General features: G+C 37.0%; 2 protein-coding genes across 3 annotated transcripts in view; one reads left to right on the top strand and one right to left on the bottom strand.

Moving 5' to 3' along the window:
* Nucleotides 1–10,154, bottom strand: part of LOC140165134 (uncharacterized) — a 60,475-nt gene extending 50,321 nt beyond the window's left edge. For both annotated transcript variants that reach the window (XM_072188569.1, XM_072188570.1), the window contains exons 1-2: nucleotides 10,028–10,154; nucleotides 77–137 (exon numbers count right to left, since the gene is read on the bottom strand). The gene's annotated coding sequence lies outside the window, so the exon portion shown is untranslated. The remainder of the gene's footprint in view (nucleotides 1–76; nucleotides 138–10,027) is intronic.
* A 29-nt stretch (nucleotides 10,155–10,183) lies between these two features.
* The window catches only part of LOC140165132 (ubiquitin-protein ligase E3B-like), a 49,460-nt gene continuing 37,877 nt past the window's right edge, over nucleotides 10,184–21,766 (top strand). Inside the window, exons 1-5 of the mRNA XM_072188567.1 lie at nucleotides 10,184–10,432; nucleotides 18,031–18,163; nucleotides 18,763–18,827; nucleotides 20,066–20,125; nucleotides 20,977–21,081. Of these exons, the coding sequence (XP_072044668.1) occupies nucleotides 10,319–10,432; nucleotides 18,031–18,163; nucleotides 18,763–18,827; nucleotides 20,066–20,125; nucleotides 20,977–21,081 (477 nt within the window). The 5' untranslated portion in view covers nucleotides 10,184–10,318. The remainder of the gene's footprint in view (nucleotides 10,433–18,030; nucleotides 18,164–18,762; nucleotides 18,828–20,065; nucleotides 20,126–20,976; nucleotides 21,082–21,766) is intronic.

Genomic DNA, 21,766 nt, shown 5'->3' with positions numbered 1-21,766 from the left:
TCCCTGGTTCTGGCAAAACTAACATACCGGTTAATGCTCCTGAGGTGTCTGGTCACTCTTTAATTTCTGTATCTGCCTTTCTGAAACTGCCTGCTGTTGAGGTGCCTTTCAAACTGGATATCAAACCTGGAATGTGTCTGGAACAAAGAGAAAATAGTGGATATGGGTTAGCTATTATAGAGTATGGTAAAGTATTAAAAATTTATGACGTACATTTGTAATATGTTATTAAAGTACATGGTTACAGCAAGTGTGCACCTTGATCTTAACCCTAACGGAATCCATGCTTTTTTTTGCTATTGAAAGCAGAAACAAAAACTAGGAACGGCGGTCCCAGATAGGTCATCCAAAGGTATGGGTATAGACAAATCCATTTTCAAGCATTCCTACACCTCAATGGCAGCCATAGCTGGGTCTCTCCTTAAAATGTGAAATGATGTGGCCTTGGCAGGGATATTTAACTGCATTCCATCACCCGTGTTACACGTAGACAAAAGAATGATGAATGTTTACAACACAATACAATTCAACATCGATTTTTAAGCGGACTTAATCCACCCAATTGGGCAGTAACAATACCAGTTTGGTGCAGACGGGACCCAGTAATGGCCGACTGAATTCTGACCATCACTTGGCTCATTGAATTCATCTATAGTGAAGAGTAAATATTCATGTGAAACATTTTTTTCATTTGTGTGATTGACCCTTTTTTTCAATGTTAGCCAATTTTACAAGTAGACCTCAAATGACCTTTGACCTCAATATGTAACCTTGAACACCACCAATTACATGAAAATTCCTATAATTCCTCCCTCAAAGAGGGCACTTTCCCTGAGGATCTCAAGCAGGCCATAGTTACCCCAATCTTAAAAAAGACCAATTTAGATTGGAACGACTTGAAAAATTATAGGCCTGTCTCAAACCACAGATATGTGTTCCAATATCTGTGCTCAAACATAGGTTTCATTGGCAAGGTAATTGAAAAGGCTGCGATAATCCAGGTCAACGAGCACATGCAGGTTAATGATCTCGATGAGGTGTATCAATCGGCATATAAGAACATGCATTCCACCGAAACAGCATTGCTCAAGGTCACAAATGACATTGCGATGGCCCTTGATAAAAATAAGGCAGCCTTTTTAATAATGCTTGACCTCTGTGCTGCCTTTGATACCATTGACCATGATATCCTATTCCACCGGTTAGAACATGGCTTTGGTATCAAAGGCACCGCTCTAAAATGGTTCCATTCGTACATGACTGGTCGTCTCGTCAGTTCCGGGTATCTGTTGGAAATGTGTTCTCTGATTATTACGATCTAAAGTGTGGTGTCACAAAATGTTGCTTCAATTATTCGCCGTCATGGCTTACATTTTCATTGTTATGCTGATGATGTTCAGATCTATGCATTTTGTAATCCAAAGATTCCAGGTGATGCAGCTTGTGCGATTTTCAAACTGACTAGGTGTGTTGAGGAGCCCCGTAATTGGTTGAATGAAAATATGCTCAAACTTAATGACTCAAAAACAGAGTTTTTTATCGCATCATCTCCCCACAATATGCACAGACTTGCTGACACAAAGATTCAGATTGGCGAGGCAGAAATCACTCCTACATCCACAATCAAGAACTTGGGTGTTCATTTTGATTCTGCAATGACCATGTCTGATCATGTAACATCTGTGTGCAAGTCAATCAATTTCATCTTATGGAACTTGTCGAAAATACGTCGTTACATCACTAAGGAGGCATGCTCCAATGCCATGCGGGCGCTCGTCCTCTCCAAGCTAGATTAGGCAAATGCGCTTCTAAGTTGTTGTAGAGGAAAGGATACCACCAGGCTTCAATGCCTTCAGAACTGAGCTGCCCGTATCATTTTCCAGGTTCCCCGTCGACACTCATCATCACCGTTGCTTAACTCTTTACACTGGCTTCCAGTTGACAAACGTATCCAATTCAAAGTTCTTCTTCATATCTACAAGACATTGAATGGTCTATCACCAATCTACCTTGAGGAATGCGTACAAACCCACAAACCATCACGAGACGGTCTATGCTCATCAAAAGACCAGAGCCGCCTTACCATTCCAAGATCTCAGAAATGTATCGGTGATGGCTCCTTCAGTGTCTTCGGCTCACGCCTCTGGAATAACATGCCACTCTCAATAAGATATTCTCCATCTGTTGACATTTTCAAACGCTCGCTCAAGACACATTTGTATTAATCTGTTGTTTTTTTGTGTAGTTTTTGCTTGTTGCATAAGACCATGTAGTGTATAATTTCTTATTTTGTAAAGCGCAATGAACATGTTTGGTATTGCGCTATAGTAAGCGCCGTATATTCAGTAACGGATGTTTCATTTAAACTTCTAAAATTTCCAAATGTTCTGTTTAAAATGATAGGAATAGAACAAAATTATTTCACTTTGATCATGGTATCACGTGCTAATGTTTACTACGTTACCAGGTATATATTCTACCGTTTGATTTTCAGAAAATTTGTAACGCAGGTTACTTTCCTTAACCATACAGTCATGATAGATTATGGTACTTTGTATTGCTTTTCTCTAAAATGGATACCCACATTGCGTTTTTAGTCATGAATTTTATTTCCACGCTATTAATTTGACATTATAAAGGCAAAACATGAGGTTGCATGTCATGAACTGGTCATCTTTTGTGTAACATAATGTAAAATGAGAGAAAAATCACCAATTTTGATTCCCTTCAACACAACTTTTAATGAAAACATTTTAGACCATTAAAAGTATATATTTCTGGAAAGCTTATATTACAAGGATGCCGAATCAACAAAGTATAACATCATAATACAGGGTGGGTAAGAAATATACAGGGTGAAACAACAAAATTAGCATATTTCTTGTCATGATGAACCCCATATTTTTCTTTTCTGAAAGCTATGTAGCTCAAAATAAATATGGATTCAGAAAGACATTGCATGGGCCCTTCAAGCAAATTAGGAAGAAAGAGTTTGCTATCCCTTGTGTTTAACATATAGGGTGGTCAAAAATTGTAAAATAATTTTACAATTTTAATGACATTATCAATCAAAACGTTTTTCCTCCATTTCTGGCACTAAAACTAATAGCATAATTGAATTCCTCATCAAATTTCCTTAAAAATATGTGTACTTTTGAATAAGCAGGGTGACTCTGGCAAGAGTTAAGTCACTTAGAAATGTTGGAGCGTTACGTGCACCAATTGACTTGGGGTTTTTTGTATTTGACAAAGAACATAATTATCTACAAAATGACACCAAACTTTCTACAATAGGTATTATACTTTTGGAATAAACCAAACTTGAAGTGTGAAGAAAGCGTTTTCATGTTACGGATCCTCCATTTGGTGACATCCCGCTATCTCTAAGGTTCGCTATCTCTAAGGTTCGCTATCACTAACGTGTAAAGTCTATGGAGATCAGAATCCCGCTATCTCTAATAGAGAAAAGGGTTCGCTACACCTAAAAAAAGGTCCGCTACTTCTAAGGTTCGATATCACTAATTTAGAATAAGGTTCGCTAGTTCTAAGGTTCGATATCACAAATTTTAAATAAGGTTTGCTATCACTAATTTAAAATAAGGTTCGCTATCACTAATCTTGAATAAGGTCCGCTATCACTAATTTATTGAAGGTTCGCTATCTCTAAGGTTAGTTAGATTATATCACTAATTGCAATAAAGGTCCGCTATACCTAAGGTTCGATATCACTAATTTTGTTTAAGGTTCGCTATTCCTAATTAATTAAGGTTCGCTATCTCTAAGGTTCGCTATCACTAATTTTGATTAGGGTGCGCTATACCTAAGGTTCGTTATCACTAATCTTAAATAAGGTCCACTATCTCTAATTTTAAATAAGGTCCGTTATCTCTAATTTTAAAAAAGGTCCGCTATCTCTAATTTAAAAAAAGGTCCGCTATCTCTAATTTAAAATAAGGTCCGATATCTCTAATTTCAAACAGCGTCCAAAATAAGGAAAATCTGGAGGTTATCCCGAGCATAACTAAAGCATAAATTCTGCTTGTCCTCAATACATTTTGGTTGTCCCAATAATGTGTCATACTTTTGGAGGTAAAATATAGTGATTGTCCAGGGATAAGTACATAGCTCAATATGGTTGTCCCCAGTGATTTTTGGACAAGAGGACAAGAGGATAAGTACTTATTTCGAACACTGATTTCAAATAAGGTCCGCTACTCCGCTATCTACCTTATTTAAAATTAGAGATAGCGAACCTTATTTAAAATTAGAGATAGCGAACCTAATTTAAAATTAGAGATAGCGAACCTTATTATAAATTAGAGATAGCGAACCTTGTTCGAAATTAGAGATAGCGAACCTTATTTGAAATTAGTGATAGCGAACCTTAGAGATAGCGAACCTTAGAGATAGCGAACCTTAGAGATAGCGGACCTTATTTGAAATTAGAGATAGCGAACCTTAGGGATACCGGAATTGTTAAAATTAGAGATAGCGGACCTTATTTAAAATTAGTGATAGCGAACCTTAGAGATAGCGAACCTTCAATAAATTAGTGATAACGGACCTTATTTAAAATTGAGAGATAGCGAACCTTATTTAAAATTAGTGATATCGAACCTTAGGAATACCGAACCTTTTTCAAAATTAGTGATATCGAACCTTAGGTATAGTGGACCTTTTTCGTAATTAGTGATAACGAACCTTAGGGATAGCGAACCTTAGAGATAGCGGTCCTTAGAGATAGCGAACCGTAACCCCTCCATTTTTGGGTGACCTATTTGTGACATGCGACCATGATACCTAAATTGATAAAAAGGTAATTAAGGGTTAGATAACATATGTCAATGTAACGTAGGGTACACGGAATATTGCGACAAATTGCAATTGTAAATAAATCATCTTTTAAAATTTAGGAATGGTTTTTTCCTTTTTTTCCTTGTAGGAATACACTATAAATTACATTTTAAAACTATTTCAAGGCATATTCAATGTGTTCCTTTTAAGCACATAATTTCACAAATGCGTGAAGTTCATGATTTGCGACATAGGGGTTTTGACCACTCGGCCAACTTCAAAACATCGCTACTTCCAAAATAATACGATTTGAATGCTCAAATATTATAGCCTGTTATGTGTTAAAGATATTCCATGATATTTCCTTATATTACGATCCACATTGGTACAATATAAAAGGGTATTTCGTGATCCACAGCCTCATCCCCCCCACTTTTCTCAAAAAAAGTTGAGATTTTTATATCACTGGAAACCTGGCTACATACAATGTAGGGCCTACATGTAATGTTTATGTACAATTTCTTGCAGATTAATTCGTTTAGCAAAGATATCGTGAAATTTGAATTTCGTTCTGGTGCACCGCTATCTCTAATTTAAAATAAGGTCCGATATCTCTAATTTCAAACAGCGTCCAAAATAAGGAAAATCTGGAGGTTATCCCGAGGATAACTAAAGCATAAATTCTGCTTGTCCTCAATACATTTTGGTTGTCCCAATAATGTGTCATACTTTTGGAGGTAAAATATAGTGATTGTCCAGGGATAAGTACATAGCTCAATATGGTTGTCCCCAGTGATTTTTGGACAAGAGGACAAGAGGATAAGTACTTATTTCGAACACTGATTTCAAATAAGGTCCGCTATCTACCTTATTTAAAATTAGAGATAGCGAACCTTATTTAAAATTAGAGATAGCGAACCTAATTTAAAATTAGAGATAGCGAACCTTATTATAAATTAGAGATAGCGAACCTTGTTCGAAATTAGAGATAGCGAACCTTATTTGAAATTAGTGATAGCGAACCTTAGAGATAGCGAACCTTAGAGATAGCGAACCTTAGAGATAGCGGACGTTATTTGAAATTAGAGATAGCGAACCTTAGGGATACCGGAATTGTTAAAATTAGAGATAGCGGACCTTATTTTAAATTAGTGATAGCGAACCTTAGAGATAGCGAACCTTCAATAAATTAGTGATAACGGACCTTATTTAAAATTGAGAGATAGCGAACCTTATTTAAAATTAGTGATATCGAACCTTAGGAATACCGAACCTTTTTCAAAATTAGTGATATCGAACCTTAGGTATAGTGGACCTTTTTCGTAATTAGTGATAACGAACCTTAGGGATAGCGAACCTTAGAGATAGCGGTCCTTAGAGATAGCGAACCGTAACCCCTCCATTTTTGGGTGACCTATTTGTGACATGCGACCATGATACCTAAATTGATAAAAAGGTAATTAAGGGTTAGATAACATATGTCAATGTAACGTAGGGTACACGGAATATTGCGACAAATTGCAATTGTAAATAAATCATCTTTTAAAATTTAGGAATGGTTTTTTCCTTTTTTTCCTTGTAGGAATACACTATAAATTACATTTTAAAACTATTTCAAGGCATATTCAATGTGTTCCTTTTAAGCACATAATTTCACAAATGCGTGAAGTTCATGATTTGCGACATAGGGGTTTTGACCACTCGCCAACTTCAAAACATCGCTACTTCCAAAATAATACGATTTGAATGCTCAAATATTATAGCCTGTTATGTGTTAAAGATATTCCATGATATTTCCTTATATTACGATCCACATTGGTACAATATAAAAGGGCATTTCGTGATCCACAGCCTCATCCCCCCACTTTTCTCAAAAAAAGTTGAGATTTTTATATCACTGGAAACCTGGCTACATACAATGTAGGGCCTACATGTAATGTTTATGTACAATTTCTTGCAGATTAATTCGTTTAGCAAAGATATCGTGAAATTTGAATTTCGTTCTGGTGCACCAGAACGAAATTACAACGTATTGTCTATGGAGCAGTGTAATACACATTGTCACATAATCATGTCATGCATAAGTCGCAAACGCAATATATCGGAATCAACTGAAATTTTGGGAATATGCTTTCTTCGTGGATATGTACTGAAAAATGTCATAAAAAGAGGATGTTAGGATCACAAAATACTCCTTTAAGTTGAATGGTTGCGACAGGATTTTCGCCGAATTGCTTGTTTTTAGTGGTTTTGACCCTTAATATAGTAAACAGTGGGACAACGGAACAAACCGCTACGTGAATGAATGAGCTAATTAAAACTCCATCGCTGACTAGCGATTGGTATTTGACTAGACTGCGGAACTCAGTCCTCAATGATAGTCAGTCATTTATCTTTTGGTCGTTATATGACTATCATTTGAGGGACTGATTGTTATAATATATCTTCCGAGGTGCAATTTCAGACAATAGCTGGGGATTAGTGGGGCAGAGGTTATCTATTGAATCCTTTCATGGCCACTGAAGCATAGTCAAGTCTGCCAAGGACACTCGGCACAAATTGAAAGACCATGTGAACTCTCGACAAAAGAATGCATGCATGTCAGGTCACCGACACCAATTTGGTGTTTGTTATGACACCAATTTGGTGTTTGTTATGCACCTCGAAATAAACTCAACCAATAAAGTATCGAAACGATTATATATGGTCAGATTTATCGGGAACTGACATATATAGCAAAAACTTATTTAATGTATATAAAGCGAAGCTTTCTCCTGCGCATTTTGATACCTCTTTTGTTGCTCTCGATATCATTTGGTCGAAGTTATGGGCGTTTAAAGGGCATTTAAGTGATCCACAGCCTCATCCCCCACTTTTCTCAAAAAAGTTGAGATTTTTATATCACTGGAATATACTCTGGCTACATAATGTTTATGTACGAAATATTTCTTGCAGATTAATTCGTTTAGCAAAGATATCGCGAAATTTGAATTTCGTTCTGGTGCACCAGAACGAAATTACAACGTATTGTCTATGGAGCAGTGTACCGTAATACACATAATCATGCATAACTCGCAAACGCAAAATCGGAATCAACTGAAATTTTTGGAATATGCTTTTTTCGTGGATATGTACTGAAAAATGTCATAAAAAGAGGATGCTAGGATCACAAAATACTCCTTTAAGTGGCTTTAAGTCGGATTTTGAAAGTTGCACTTAGCTCCTATTCAAGCCAAATGTGTTCTTCGTGTACACATACACACAAAATCAAGACAAAGGGCACCGATGTGCTCTGTTTAATTAACCATGAACATTACTTTATTTTACTCCCTTCGACTTCCAACTTCAAAGCAAAGCTAACAAATCAATCAAGCCTGACACCACCTTAGAAGGCCTTCGGCGCATCTTGCGCAGGAAATGGCGAGACACTGACCAAGGAAGATAAGACATCTTGTTCAGAGGCAGAGCATGCGACAACAAATCCAGGCAGTGATACACCAAGTATTGAGATGTCAGCAGAAAGAGTTCATGAGATAAGTCAGAGATAAGTAAAGGGTAGCAAGTATTGAAGTTGGAAGTCGAAGGAGTAAAATAAAAATTCTTGGTTAATTAAACAGCACATCGGTGTCCTTTGTCTTGATGGTGTGTGGGGTTGTGTGTGTGTACACGAATAGGCGCTAAGTGCAACTTTCAAAATCCGACTTGAAGCCACTCAAGCGCCCATAACTTGACCAAATGATATCGTAGAGCAACGAAAGAGGTATCAAAATGCGAGGAGAAAGCTGCGCTTTATATACATTAAATAAGTTTTTGCTATATATTTCAGTTCTCAATAAATCTGACCATCCATAATCGTTTCGATACTTTATTGGTTGAGTTTATGTACCTTAAAGTCTGTGTCTAGTACTTGACCAATAAGGTAGCACGCTTTTCCCAAAGCAACAAAAACTGCCCTACCTCATTGGCTAAAAACCAATTGCTCAGCGATGTAGTCCGAGAAAAATAGATAGAGAAGCGACACTCTCTGCAAACTGCCTATACCGTGCTATACCGCAGTTGAAGACATCTAATACAGCAGAGTGAGCAGACAGTACATGTACAATGTGATTCTCTCATTTATAATTAGGATTACGTCATTGCCAGAGCTTTGTTTTGTGAGCGGTACAAAGCGTATAAGTCCGCCCTACCCTGTGTAAAGATAGTCACTTGTGCTGAGCATGAAATTGGTCACTTATCGCTCACTGTTCAAAATGTGACATCTACACCAATTACAGTCCCCGAAACTGTCTACTTTTTAGCCGACCTCAATTCCGAAACATTTAGTGATAGTTAAAAATGCGATCCCCAACCCTTTGGTTACCTTTGGACGAATTTTTCTTTTTTTCTGCTGAGTCTCCGTGTCTGAAATTCCCCTGTACAAACATCGAAAATGTCGCAATTATCAGTTCTCGGTGATGATACTATATCCGCATCGCTGTTTTCATACATGAATATGCATATCTCTGACCCCTGTAAGGTCAAAAACGTGGCGTTGATTTCAACCAATCCAATCCACCGTTTAATAAGCAGCTTGATACTGACGTCATATCTGAGGTGACCAGGAGGCAGGAGCTACCATTTTGGTAAACTGAACTCGACTCGTGCGTTCTTTTAGTTTACATAAATCGAACAAAATTTTCAATAACGGGTAATAGTATGATTTCAATTTTTTATTAATGAAGTTACTTGTAGTTTTGAGGAATGACAAAGTTGTTTTTGGAAACTTAGATGTTTGTTTCAACTGATGATGTAGGATCGCAAGGTGAGTGAATTCGTGAAGAGATTTGCTTGTTTGAGTGATAGTAGGATACGGATGTAGGCTAGTCCTCTGTGTTTGACCGGCTCCGACGTCTCGGACATTCCCGAGATCGGAAGTCCCTGCTTACCAGACAGCAATACTGCGTATTGCTGTATGGAACCAGATATAAGTCCGCCCACCGCTGTCAATCATTCTAATGAACAAATAAACAAGCTCTGGCAATGACGTAATCCTAATTATAAATGAAAGAATCACATTGTACATGTACTGTCTGCTGTACTATCAACAAGTGCCGGAGTGTCGCGGTCCTGATGTAGTATATAATTATAAATTCAGCTTTACATTTCAGAAAAAAAATAACACAAAACAACTCAAGTAAGCTTTAATTTATTGTTTATTTTTAACTGATGGTTTTAAAAACTACCGGTTCCTTACATTCTATTTTCGTGTAGTGAATTTCAAAAACTCGGAGCATTCAAGAGTCTACCAACTCTTTATCTGGTTCAAAACTGAGCTTCAAAATGTCTGTTTATTTTCGTTCGTCGTTTCGATATCGCGCCATTTGCACTTTGCACACACACATGGAATGTACCGGATATCCACCGTGCCCTTTAATTGACCCCGGTCATTGCCGGTCATAGGTCATGTGTACAAAACAAGTAGAAAATCTTCAGTTTCCTCTCAGCATTTATTTCCATTTTGTGTCTTAAATATTCGTACTTTGCCATGTTTAGCAAATCGGAGGCATCTAAGAAGAATGACTTGCTTGATAAAGCCAAGGCAGCTCGCGAAGAACGGGCTTTTATGCGACAAAAGGAGGTAGCAATCATCAAAATACAGGTTGGTAAATTAAAGCAATATTATAACATTATCATACAAAATAGATTTGCATTTTTTTGCCATAAAATGTTAGTTCTTACTGTCAGATATATCCCCGTTTATTTTTGAGCCAAACAACTATGGCAAAGCAAAGAAAATTGGAATATACTATCAGCGCGTATGTCGCCAATTACGTACCACTCTTCTTCTTCTTCCTATAAAGTGTAGACTTCAGGTACTGAAGATTTCACACTGCAAGTGGTAGCACGCGCACGTCCTCATGGACGCTGTCTCTAATTACAGGTGCAGTTATATACAAGACAAAACGTTCAAACCTGACTCGTAGCCTATTGTTATTATAATGTCATCCTTTCATATTATAATAAAGTAGTCTTCGTAAGATAATCCCTTCAATCCCTCTGGATGATCATGATCATGATCTGCAGCTGACTCATCGCATGTACGGGGTGGGCGTCGAGTCAGGCAGGAGCGAAATTGTTTGTTTGTTTGTTTATTTATTTATTTATTCGACAGGCAGAAGCGAAATTGTTTGTTTGTTTGTTTATTTATTTATTTATTTATTTATTTATTTATTTATTTATTTATTTATTTATTTATTTATTTATTTATTTATTTGTTTGCTTGTTTATTTATTTTGTTTATACATTTATTTATTTATAAATTCATTTATTTATTTATAGGCCTACATTTATTTATTTATTTATTTATTTTTATTTATTTATTTATTTTTTTATATTTATTTATTAGGTTAATTTGTTTTTAATTGGGGCTTGTATTGTTTCTTTATGATTATATTTGGTACTCAATATTAGTTTTATTAATTAATAGTTATAATATAATACCATTATTATTTATTCTTAGGCTTTTATAATATGCCTATTATATGCTCCAGTACTCTACAATGTTTTATTTAATCTTTGTTTGTTTCATGCTTATTAATTTTTATTTATTTATATATTTCAACTGAATCTAAATCTAACTGAATTTATTTTTATATTCATTTATAAATTTATAAATTAATTTATTAATTTATTTATAAATATTTATTTATTTGTTTATTTATTTATTCCTTGCATCCTTGTTACTTATACTTATACTTGTACTTGAAACCAGTTCTAGTCTTACTAACATGGTGTGACGATGACATTTGACCATACACATTTTGTCAAAGACGATCAATGGGTATTGATTTATGGACAAGTCAATTGGGCAATTGGCCACAATCTATTGACACAAGATCGATCTGTAGTGATACATGTAGGTGTCATCCAGGAAAAAATAATCCCACTTATAAATTATAATAACAATAGGCTACGAGTCAGGTTTGAACGTTTTGTTATACAAGTGGGTGCAGTTAAAAACTTTGTTGCATGCTGTCTAGGTGATGCTGCCCTTCAATGCCGCTTTGAAGGCATCGAGGGATGGCAGTTGAGCAGGCTCCAGCTTGAGAGAATTCCAGTCTCTTGAAGTTCTTGGAAAGAAAGATGACAGGAAAACTTGTGAGCTGCAGTGATGCGTCTGGAAGCGGCTACTATGACCACGGGTGCGAGATGTAGACTGCACTAGGTAGTTTGCCCAGTTGATGTCGACGAGGCCGAAGCGGATCTGGTAGAGCATTGATAGTCTGGTCTGAGATCTTCTACTTTGCAAGGTTGGCCATTGAAGATCTTTTATCATGCTTGTAACGCTTGCTTTACGATCAAAGTTATTCAAGACAAATCTTGCACCACCTCTTTGCACCTGTTCCACCTTCTGTATGTTTCGCTGGGTGTGCGGGTCCCACGCCGCTGCAGCATACTCTGCTATTGGCCGAACGTATGTCATGTAAGCTGCCTCTTTGATCTTACGGCTACACTTGCTGAAGTTGCGGGATAGGAATGCACGAGTGCCTTTAGCTTTCTTTGTTGTTACGTCGACATGGTTGTTGAAGTTTAGTTTGCTGTCCAGGTGCACTCCCAAATACTTGGCAGAGTCGACTTCTTCCAGCACTTGACCATGGATGTTGTAGTTGGCAGTTACTGGCTTGCGTTTACAGGTCACTCTCAAGACTTGGCACTTTGAGGCATTGAATTTCATCAGCCAGGTTTGTTCCCACTGCTGAAGGGCGTCCAAGTCTCTTTGAAGAAGTTGAGAATCATTAGTTGAGGTGATCTTTCTGTACAGCACGCAGTCGTCTGCAAACATCCTTGTTGTTGATTTCTCCACACAATCTGGCAAGTCATTGATGAAAATCGTGAACAGCAGAGGTCCTAGGAACCTGCCGTGGGGGACACCAGATGTGACTTTGGCCTCTTCCCTGATTTGACCTTCGACTACAACCTTCTGTGTGCGTTGGCTGAGAAAGTCTTTGATCCATTTTAAGATGTTTCCATGGACTCCGTAGTGTTCTATCTTGTGTAGTAACAAACGGTGAGAGACTCTGTCAAATGCCTTAGCGAAGTCGAGCAGAATTAAGTCTGTCTGGCTTTTCTCGTCCAGGCCCTTGGCTAAGTCATGCAGAGTCAGAATCAGCTGGGTGTCACAAGACCTCTTCTTTCTGAAACCGTGTTGAGCATCAGTAATTATATTGTACGCTGTTAGATGGTCCATGATTGCGCAGTTCACGATGTGCTCACACAACTTGCATAGAATATTGGTCAGGGATATCGGCCGGTAGTTTGTAGCTGATGATCTGTCACCCTTCTTGAATATTGGGACTATCATAGCTTCCTTCCATGCTGAGGGGACGGTGCCTTGATCTAAGGTGGCCTGGTATAGGAGTGTCACAGCTGGTGCTATTTCCTCAGCAACTTCCTTAAGTAGCCTTGCTGGGACCCCATCCGGTCCGGATGCTTTGTGCGGTTTCAAGTTTCGCAGCAGCTTAGCTACGCCATGGCAGTTTACTTCGATCTTGGTTATAGATGCACATGGGGCTGGTCCTAGGTTGGGTAACTCTGCGGCACTGTCATCAGTAAAGACATCAGCAAATTGGTGGTTGAGGATGTTTGCCTGCTTTTTCGGGTCATGTTATGGTACGACCCTTTGTTGTGTAGATCACCGTCTCGCACGCAGTGTACGTACTGTTTGTTATGAACATCGTGGATGCGTTCGACTAATAATTCCATCGTAATAATAAGACGCCGGTTCCGGCGCTTTATTCAAAATCTCGGATTTTGACAAAACTACAGCACCTAGAGTCTTGATTTTTGCAGGGTATATTGGTTTAAGGGGGTACTACACCCATTGATTTTTTTTTTTTGCATTTTTTGCATTTTGTGAAGAAATTACAAAAAAAAATTGGACAAAGTGGTATGCAAAATGAAGGGCAAATCTTCTCGTTTTATTGGTGGCATCGGTATCAACGTAGCTTACATGCTTTTAAAAGTAGAAGCCAAAAGGTGGTACATCACTGATGATTTAAATTCACTTCATTTTGGAAAGCTTAATATCAACAGATTTCGTTAAAATTTTGGATATGTGTTGCTAACACGTTAGGGAAATAAAGTTGATATGTAAAATGGGAATAAGTGGTTCCTGATTTCTTTTATGACTTCATGAACTTGGTGCTCCACAACTATCAAAAAGGAACTGGTTAAAATGCTTCTATTTTCAATGTTGAGCTATATTTTGTATTTTAACTTGCGACATTATTTCACTGAAACTTAATTAAGCCATAGGTAACAGGTTACCACAACCATACTACAGCAATGTTGAAAAAATTGTATTTCTTGTCACCTATACCACCATATTGGGTAGTTTTCCGTAAGCTTAGCTTTTGTGATTTTGGTAACTATTTTATATTTATTTGTGAAATCCATCTCAACTAGGCATTCTAAATTGTACTCACCATTTACATCCCAAGGTATATTAGTATATCCACCTTGCACTTCTCGATATATATCCAGTTAAAGACAGAATATCAAAATTATTCCTCATTATGATACATTTTGTATCACAGACTCTCACATGTGTATTCAAAATTGATGCTTAAATTTGACCTGAACCAATTGACCTATAACCTGACATACGGTGACCTAATAGCCTTTTCTTCTCCTAACAACACATCAATAACAACATCAATATCAAATTGACTAATGACTATGCATCTATTGTGTAAGTGTTTATTTAATTTATTCAGTGTTATATATTTTGCAAGCACCACTAGATTTTGTATAGAGAGTATAACAAAGGATTTAATGTATTCTATTCATGTACCCTACTTGAACATGTTGAAAAGAATAAATTATGGTTTGTTATGAAACACGCATCTGAGTTACCAGGATACGGTAAACAAAAAATATATAGGGCTAAAATGACTTACTATACAATGGTTTAAAAACACCTTTTTTATTTATTTTTTTTTTAAATTTTTTATTTCACATGATCCGTGCATATATCGCCTCGCTATAAATGAAAAAATATTTTTTTAGACCAATCAAACCAATATATGGGTGTAGTACGCCCTTAATAAAGTACAATATAATCATGCAAAAAATGAATTTTAAAAAAATCAGTGAGGGCGTCCTCAATAGCAAATGTTATAATATGGCTTTAATACATTCAATGAATACAATGAATAAGCTCAAAAGCCATATTATAACATTTCTGTAAAAATAGATTAGTATTAATTTTATTTTCCATAAAATGTTAGCTTTAATTACTGTCAGATATGTCCCCTTTTAATTTTGAGCCGAACAAGTGAGCTAAAAAAAGCATAGAAAATTGGAATTTACTACTATAATATTTATGTACAGTAATTTCATGGCCAAACTGGAACATAAACGCTAGTGGCTCCCCGATAAACACACGCGAATATAGCGCGGTACAGAAGAAAGCATACACGCGCCTTACATTGCGTACACGCTTAGTACGCTACATGGACGCAACGCGCATGTTCCAGTTTGGCCAAGAAATTACTGTAAATATTATAGCGCTCATGCATGTTACTCCCGCGGAACTTATAAATGGGAGTTTTGACAAATTCTTAAATTTGTGTACATTGTGGAACTACTTTGCGTGGCTGTGCGTATTAAGCTGTTGTACTCAGATAACCTCGCTAATATGGACGCGTAGAGAAGCGTTGTATGCTCATGTATTAGCATGATTAGTCGCGGAGTAACAAGCGTAGTTGAATGTACCACGATGTACTCGATATTAATCATTTTTCTATAGTAAATGCAGGAAAAAAAAAAGAGGGGGTCGTAAAAAATTTAGCCCGCAATCAAAAAATTGACTCGTACCAACATATTCATGACCTCCCTTCTGAAGAAAATGACATATCCCCTTTAAGTATAAAAAGCGAATTCAAATTTGTCAATCAAATTAATACCTTGAGTTAAAAGAAAGCCAAAACTGAAAACTGTTGTGTCATAGGGCTTTCCGTAGCAAACTTACATCTTGTCAAAGATGATTTTCATCAAAAACGTTCAGCCAACATGCATCATTGCAAAACAAAACAGCATAGTCTCATGATAGAGCAGCTTATGGAAATGCTATTAAAATCCCTCTAAAATTCCATACATGCGATTCTCTCATCACAAAAATAAATTTGTTGGGTCTGCTGAGGTACAGACAACATTTTTCTGCTTACTCCATAGAGTTGTACACATTTTTGATTTCGCATGTATAATGACTTAATGTACAAGTCTATGGAGAAGGCAAACCTAACTAATGTGTTGAAGCCATCGAGACCCCAAGCCAATATCTCTCAGAAATGTTGTCCAAGGACATATTTTCAACATACCTGAAGTTGATGGTGGATCAAAATGTCTGACATTGGTTCTCAGGGGGTCAAAATGTACAAAAAATGTACAATTGGGGTTTTGCATGGGTAATATCTCTAAAAAGTATTCTAATAGGCTCAATATTGGATAAGAGTAAGTAAAAGTGAGCCTACTCACTCAACAACATCTTTGACCAACTCATCACGGATGATCACGCCCTCTATAGCGGTTCCTGTTGCCTATAAAAGGAAGCAGTCAGATGTGATGAGTTGCCAGTCTGATGAAACCACTAGTGTAGTGGTGAAACGTCACTAAAATGTGAGTTTAACATCTTCATTTTTATTGGATTTGTACAAAAAGATATGTCAACAGTGAAATCTAACAATCCAAATGAACTTGTTCAAAGACCCTAACAGAAGTTTGCACAGTACTCTACAGATGACAGCGTTCAAGCTTTGACTTGCGTTTGGCGGACAGAATGGTGGAAACTTAAAGTGAAAGATATCCTACTTAAAGGAACATTTTCTAGGGTGAAATTTTGTGTAGAAACTGAATCTGACATAAAAAATGCATAATCATCAACTTGAAAATTTTCCCCATAGCACTGTACAGGCATATTTCTGCCCAAAACCCTCAAATTTGAGCGAAAATTTCTGTTAAAAAAATAACTTAATAAGTCCTTCAAAATGGGGATACTTAGGCCTAAACAAAAAACATGTTGCTCTAGAGAAAGGTATTGGTAAGAGCAACATGTTCTTTGTTTAGGCAAAAAAGAAAAGTTGTTTGTTTGTCCTCCACCGCCCGCTCCTCAGATTAAGGCCTGACCAATTTTTTTTTTTTTTTTTTTTTTCACCATGAATGATTGTAGCATTTAGCTCTATCTAGGTCCAGGCATACGCCAAATCCAAGAAAAAAATTTTAAAAAAATTCTTAGCCTTATACCTCCCAATTTTGAAGGACTTATTTTTTTAACAAAATCCATTACTTTTTTCACGCCCTCAAAATTCTTAGGGGTAGGGGTAGCATATTGCTAAGTTATTTTCTTTTCTGTAAATCAAGCTTACTTATTTGTTATATCACCATTTAGCTATTGAAATACTGAGCAAAAAGACACTTAAAACATCCCTATAGCTCATACCATTGTGGAGATATGGCCTTTTCAATTCGAAAATGAGGCGAATATTATACTTTTTTCCAAATCAATTGTCACCCGAACCTGTGAGTTTCTACCCCTGCTACGAAAATAAAGAAATATATGGATCCCATTCAATGCTTTTAATATCACAATTGTACCCTTGTTACACACTTAGCATAGAAAATTAGGCACTATTTGACAGTTTTCATGTTCATACACATACAGGAAATTAGCAAGTCAAAATTTTTGTCACCCCAAAACGGCCATTTTCGGCTAAAATTGGACCAAAAAATGATTTTTTTTCAAAATCAGTGCCAAAATCTGAAAATATGTGACATTTTACCCCTAGAAACTTAAAAGTAATCAAGAATTTTGACTGTTATCGCCCCTAAATACTTTTTTCACACTTTGTCCGCCAAACGTAAGTCAAAGCTTGAATGCTGTCAGCTATGCAGATGTCAAAGAACAGGGATAAAGACCTGGATTGTAATTCTATTATCATGTAAATTACTCGTACATGTACCTGTAAGATTAGTATCTTTGAAAAGAGTGGTAATTTATATTGTATTCAGTTTATGATTGCGGTCAACGACAGATGATGAGTGCAACATGCTTGTAGTGCAGGGCGATATATTCAAAAATTGTATTCATCTATAATGTATTAATTGCTATGCCATGGTAGTTAATCCGATTATGACATCACTTCTACAGCAAATAGGACAACAATATCAAGAGCCTACTGCCTTTGTCTTATTTTTCAGGCTCTTGTTAGAGGCTTCTTAAGTAGGAGGAGATTTACCAAATCTTTACTGGATGACGTTGATAAGCTTCTTGATTACCATGGCGATGATGGCAAGAGTGCTGGTAATACCATCAATTCACAGCTTTATCCAGGTAAAGGGCACAACCAGAGAAGATATCTATACCCTTCCCAGAATCCTTTGCAACATGATACATACCTGATTTCCATAAATGACACTCCTATTTCTTTGTACATGTACATGTTGCACTTGTTTTCATGTTGAGAATAGACTGGCCGAACATAAAATTAAAGAAATGCATTGTGGGAAGTGTAAGATATGATTAGATATCTTCTCTTGGGTGGAATGAATCTAGTTTCCTGTAAAAAAATATAATGTGTGCACTTTCATTTCAAGGGAGTAATTTTATCACATTTATATTTTTCTTATATTCAGAAATCAAGAAAAACTAAAATGCTTTTAAAAATTTGTTCAAATTATTGTATAATATGTATAGGTTTAGGAATCGGTGATCCTTTGGACACTTTACCCCAAAATTGGATTAAACCCTCAGTACTTATCACAGACGAACTTTCATTCTAAGTTATTGTTTGCACTTAACATTTTCATTTGATCTCATATATACTTGAAATCATAGAACAACTCCTAACCATTTTGATTTGTTGAGGAAAAAACTTACTCTCCTTGTATATGTATTATGTACTATGAATATTTTGTGTTTTCTTTTTTCAGCTGTGGATGCTTTTCATGCTATCAAGCGATTCCTCTATGTTTATCAAGAAGGCAGAGATATACAGGTAATTTGAATGAGAAAGAGCAAGTTGTGTCAAAATGGGCTGTTCCATTTGAAATCCACACTACCCCTGTGGAAGATTTTGGAAATATCTTCCACAGAGGGAGTATGAATTTCAAATGTAATTGGTCAGGATTAATCATTTTGAAGCCCATACTCCCCCTGTATTATGGCTTTGCATAACTTCCCCAAACGGAGTGAGTATATCAAATGGAAGTTACCCAATTTGTCTATTATAATCAAAACTCACACTCCCTCTGTGGACGACTTTAGCTAAATCTTCCACAGGGGTAGTATGGATTTTAAATGGAATGGCCCAATGTTCTTTTCACACTTTCCATTTTTTCAGTTATTTAAAGTCCCATTCAGTGATCCCAGCAAAAGTGTTTAAATATTTAAATTAATTGTTTATAAATTGCTTGAAAGTGAAAAACAAGTCATTAAAATTGTCATTTGGTATTTTTAAAATGCTTTTTTGCTGCCCCCTGCTTTTACCCTGGGGAGATGGCTCTCCCAAAGCCCCCCAAAAATATGCGCACGCATTACCACTATGCATTACCACTGTGGGCTTGGAGCTGATACCGGGGGCTGATACTGCACTGCTTTGCTGTCAAAACTATTGAATGCCTGTCCAAGGTGACACCACACCGGTCTATCTTGTACTGTCCTCATCACAGAATTAAAACCAGAGAACCAGGACTCGACCGCCATCTTGATACAGGCATGGAGCAAAAATTGGGGGTATTCGGTTTCCCTCGGAATGCGCTCGAGGCATGCGTTGTCATGCAAGCGCGACATGGATGATGGGCGCAATTTGAGAGACGCACTTGATGCAGAATTGTTTTCGTTCGTCTCCGCGCACCGTCGGCAAGGACCCGAATACCCCCAATTTTCTCCCCATAGCTGACGGCGCGATTGTACGTGGCGGTATAGAGAGTCCCGATTCTCCTTCTCTAATTCTGTGGTCCTCATCCAGGCTTTCATCTCACTATCTTTATACTTTCTGTCTGTCTTCCTAACTGTCTTGAACCATATCTTGATATCCATTCGGTAATCAGCTTTGTCCATCGACTATAATTATGTTTGTTTAGCTAGGTGACCAGCCCAGGCATGACCACTTCAGTCTGGCAGTCTCTATTTTAGAGCCAGAATATACAGAATATATATATGTACATTGTAGCTATAAACTTAAATGACAATCATGGACTTGTGGATTTTTGTATGATATCATTTCTATTGCAGAGATTTGAGCTATTGTGCAGGTACATCTTAAAGTCTATGGAGTCACAGAAGGAAGCAAAGGTAAATTTACATGTACAGTCAGTTAGCAGATCAGATACTAACTGTATACATTGTGTTGCTTTAAATTTGATTATGTTCAAAATACATGTTAATATATGACTAGAAAACATTCAAAGTTGCTGCATGTTTCCCGATTTTGTCTCTTAACATGCATACATAATTTGTTTGTGTCCTGTAACTCTAACAATGTAACCCATAACATATCAGCATGTCAGCCAGACCAAGCATTGGCTGGATATAAGTGAAAAAATCTGGATAAGTGAATGTGTAATTTATCCAATGAATGACCAAAGTGCCAAAATTGATACAACTTAAGTACCTCAACATGGGTTATTCAATGCACTGAAAGATGAAATTTGAGTGACATATTATGGTGCATCCTTCTGCATGCTTCAGAGCATGGAATTAAGGTGTCAAAACACTAAAAACATCTTTCTTGTGAAATTCACAGAACACACATCCAGATGTAAGAGAGACCTGTTTAAAAGAGGTTCGGATAAGAGAGGTTGGACTATAATACTGGTAGCAGCGCCAGGAATTTGTTATCCAGGAGAGGGGAGAGCAATGGGAGAGCAGCGTGAAAACAGGGGATGGGATTCGGCAATTTTTGTCAAAAATTTTATGATTTTCTGTGTTTTTTGTTCTGGTTGGGGGATGGCAACCAGAAGGGGGATGGCAAGCGGGAGGTGGGATTCCCCCTATGCCTCCCCCTTGTGCCACCACTGTACAGTTCACTTGTACATTGATGGAAATTCACATTAGAAATAGCAGAAAAATGGGAGTTCAGAGCAAGATGATGCTTAAATTATATGCAGTAATAAGTTGTTAGTTTTATACTAATTATTTTACAGGTTTGGTATGTCTCATTAGCATTGAATAAGGATTTGGTGTTGCCATGGTTACAGCAGCTCAAAGACATCTTGACAATATGCTGTAAAAAATTAAAAGTTCTCAAGGTATGTATATAGCTTCTGTTCAATATTATGTTTGCATAAATGCATATTTGTTTGTTTTGCACTCAAGCTAGCTCAATCGATAAGGCGTTTGACTATGGTGCGAAGGGTTGCGGGTTCGAACCCTGGTGGTGGCTAGTACACTCTCGTGGAAAAATTGAGTTAGCTTGAAATTCCTCTGGACAAGGAACTTACTGCTAGTTGTCTCGTTGTAACCCGTACGAAACTTTTGATGTCTAATTTGATACAATAGCCCAGAAAACAATATAACACCGGTCAATTTAATGTAGTGAGGTCCAGATTTTCATATGATGGAATGTGTCGTGTTGTGTAGGTATGATCAAATGACAACTAAAACTTTAAAAAAACCCAACACAGCCACCATTTAAAAAATAAAAAAGCGCAGTGATTTATAGTGCACTACGCAGAGGCCCAACGCCTAGACATTGATTCACAAGCGTCAACACACTTTACAGGTTGTCGCTGACCACTACGGCCCACATCATTCTATAAACCATTTAACAACAACACAGGGACTTAGCAGCTTCAAGAGTGCACACCCTAGACATTCCACAAATGACCATCACAACCAGGATCATGGCAACTTGTTGTGAGAATTATTTCTCTGATTGTTGCAGAATTTAAATCCCACGAAAATGCTAATGAATATACTGAAAGAAAATTCTGC

The sequence above is a fragment of the Amphiura filiformis genome, chromosome 11 (genome assembly GCF_039555335.1).
Source record: "Amphiura filiformis chromosome 11, Afil_fr2py, whole genome shotgun sequence".
In the NCBI taxonomy this organism is placed as follows: domain Eukaryota; kingdom Metazoa; phylum Echinodermata; class Ophiuroidea; order Amphilepidida; family Amphiuridae; genus Amphiura; species Amphiura filiformis.
This window is presented reverse-complemented; position numbering and strand designations above follow the sequence as displayed.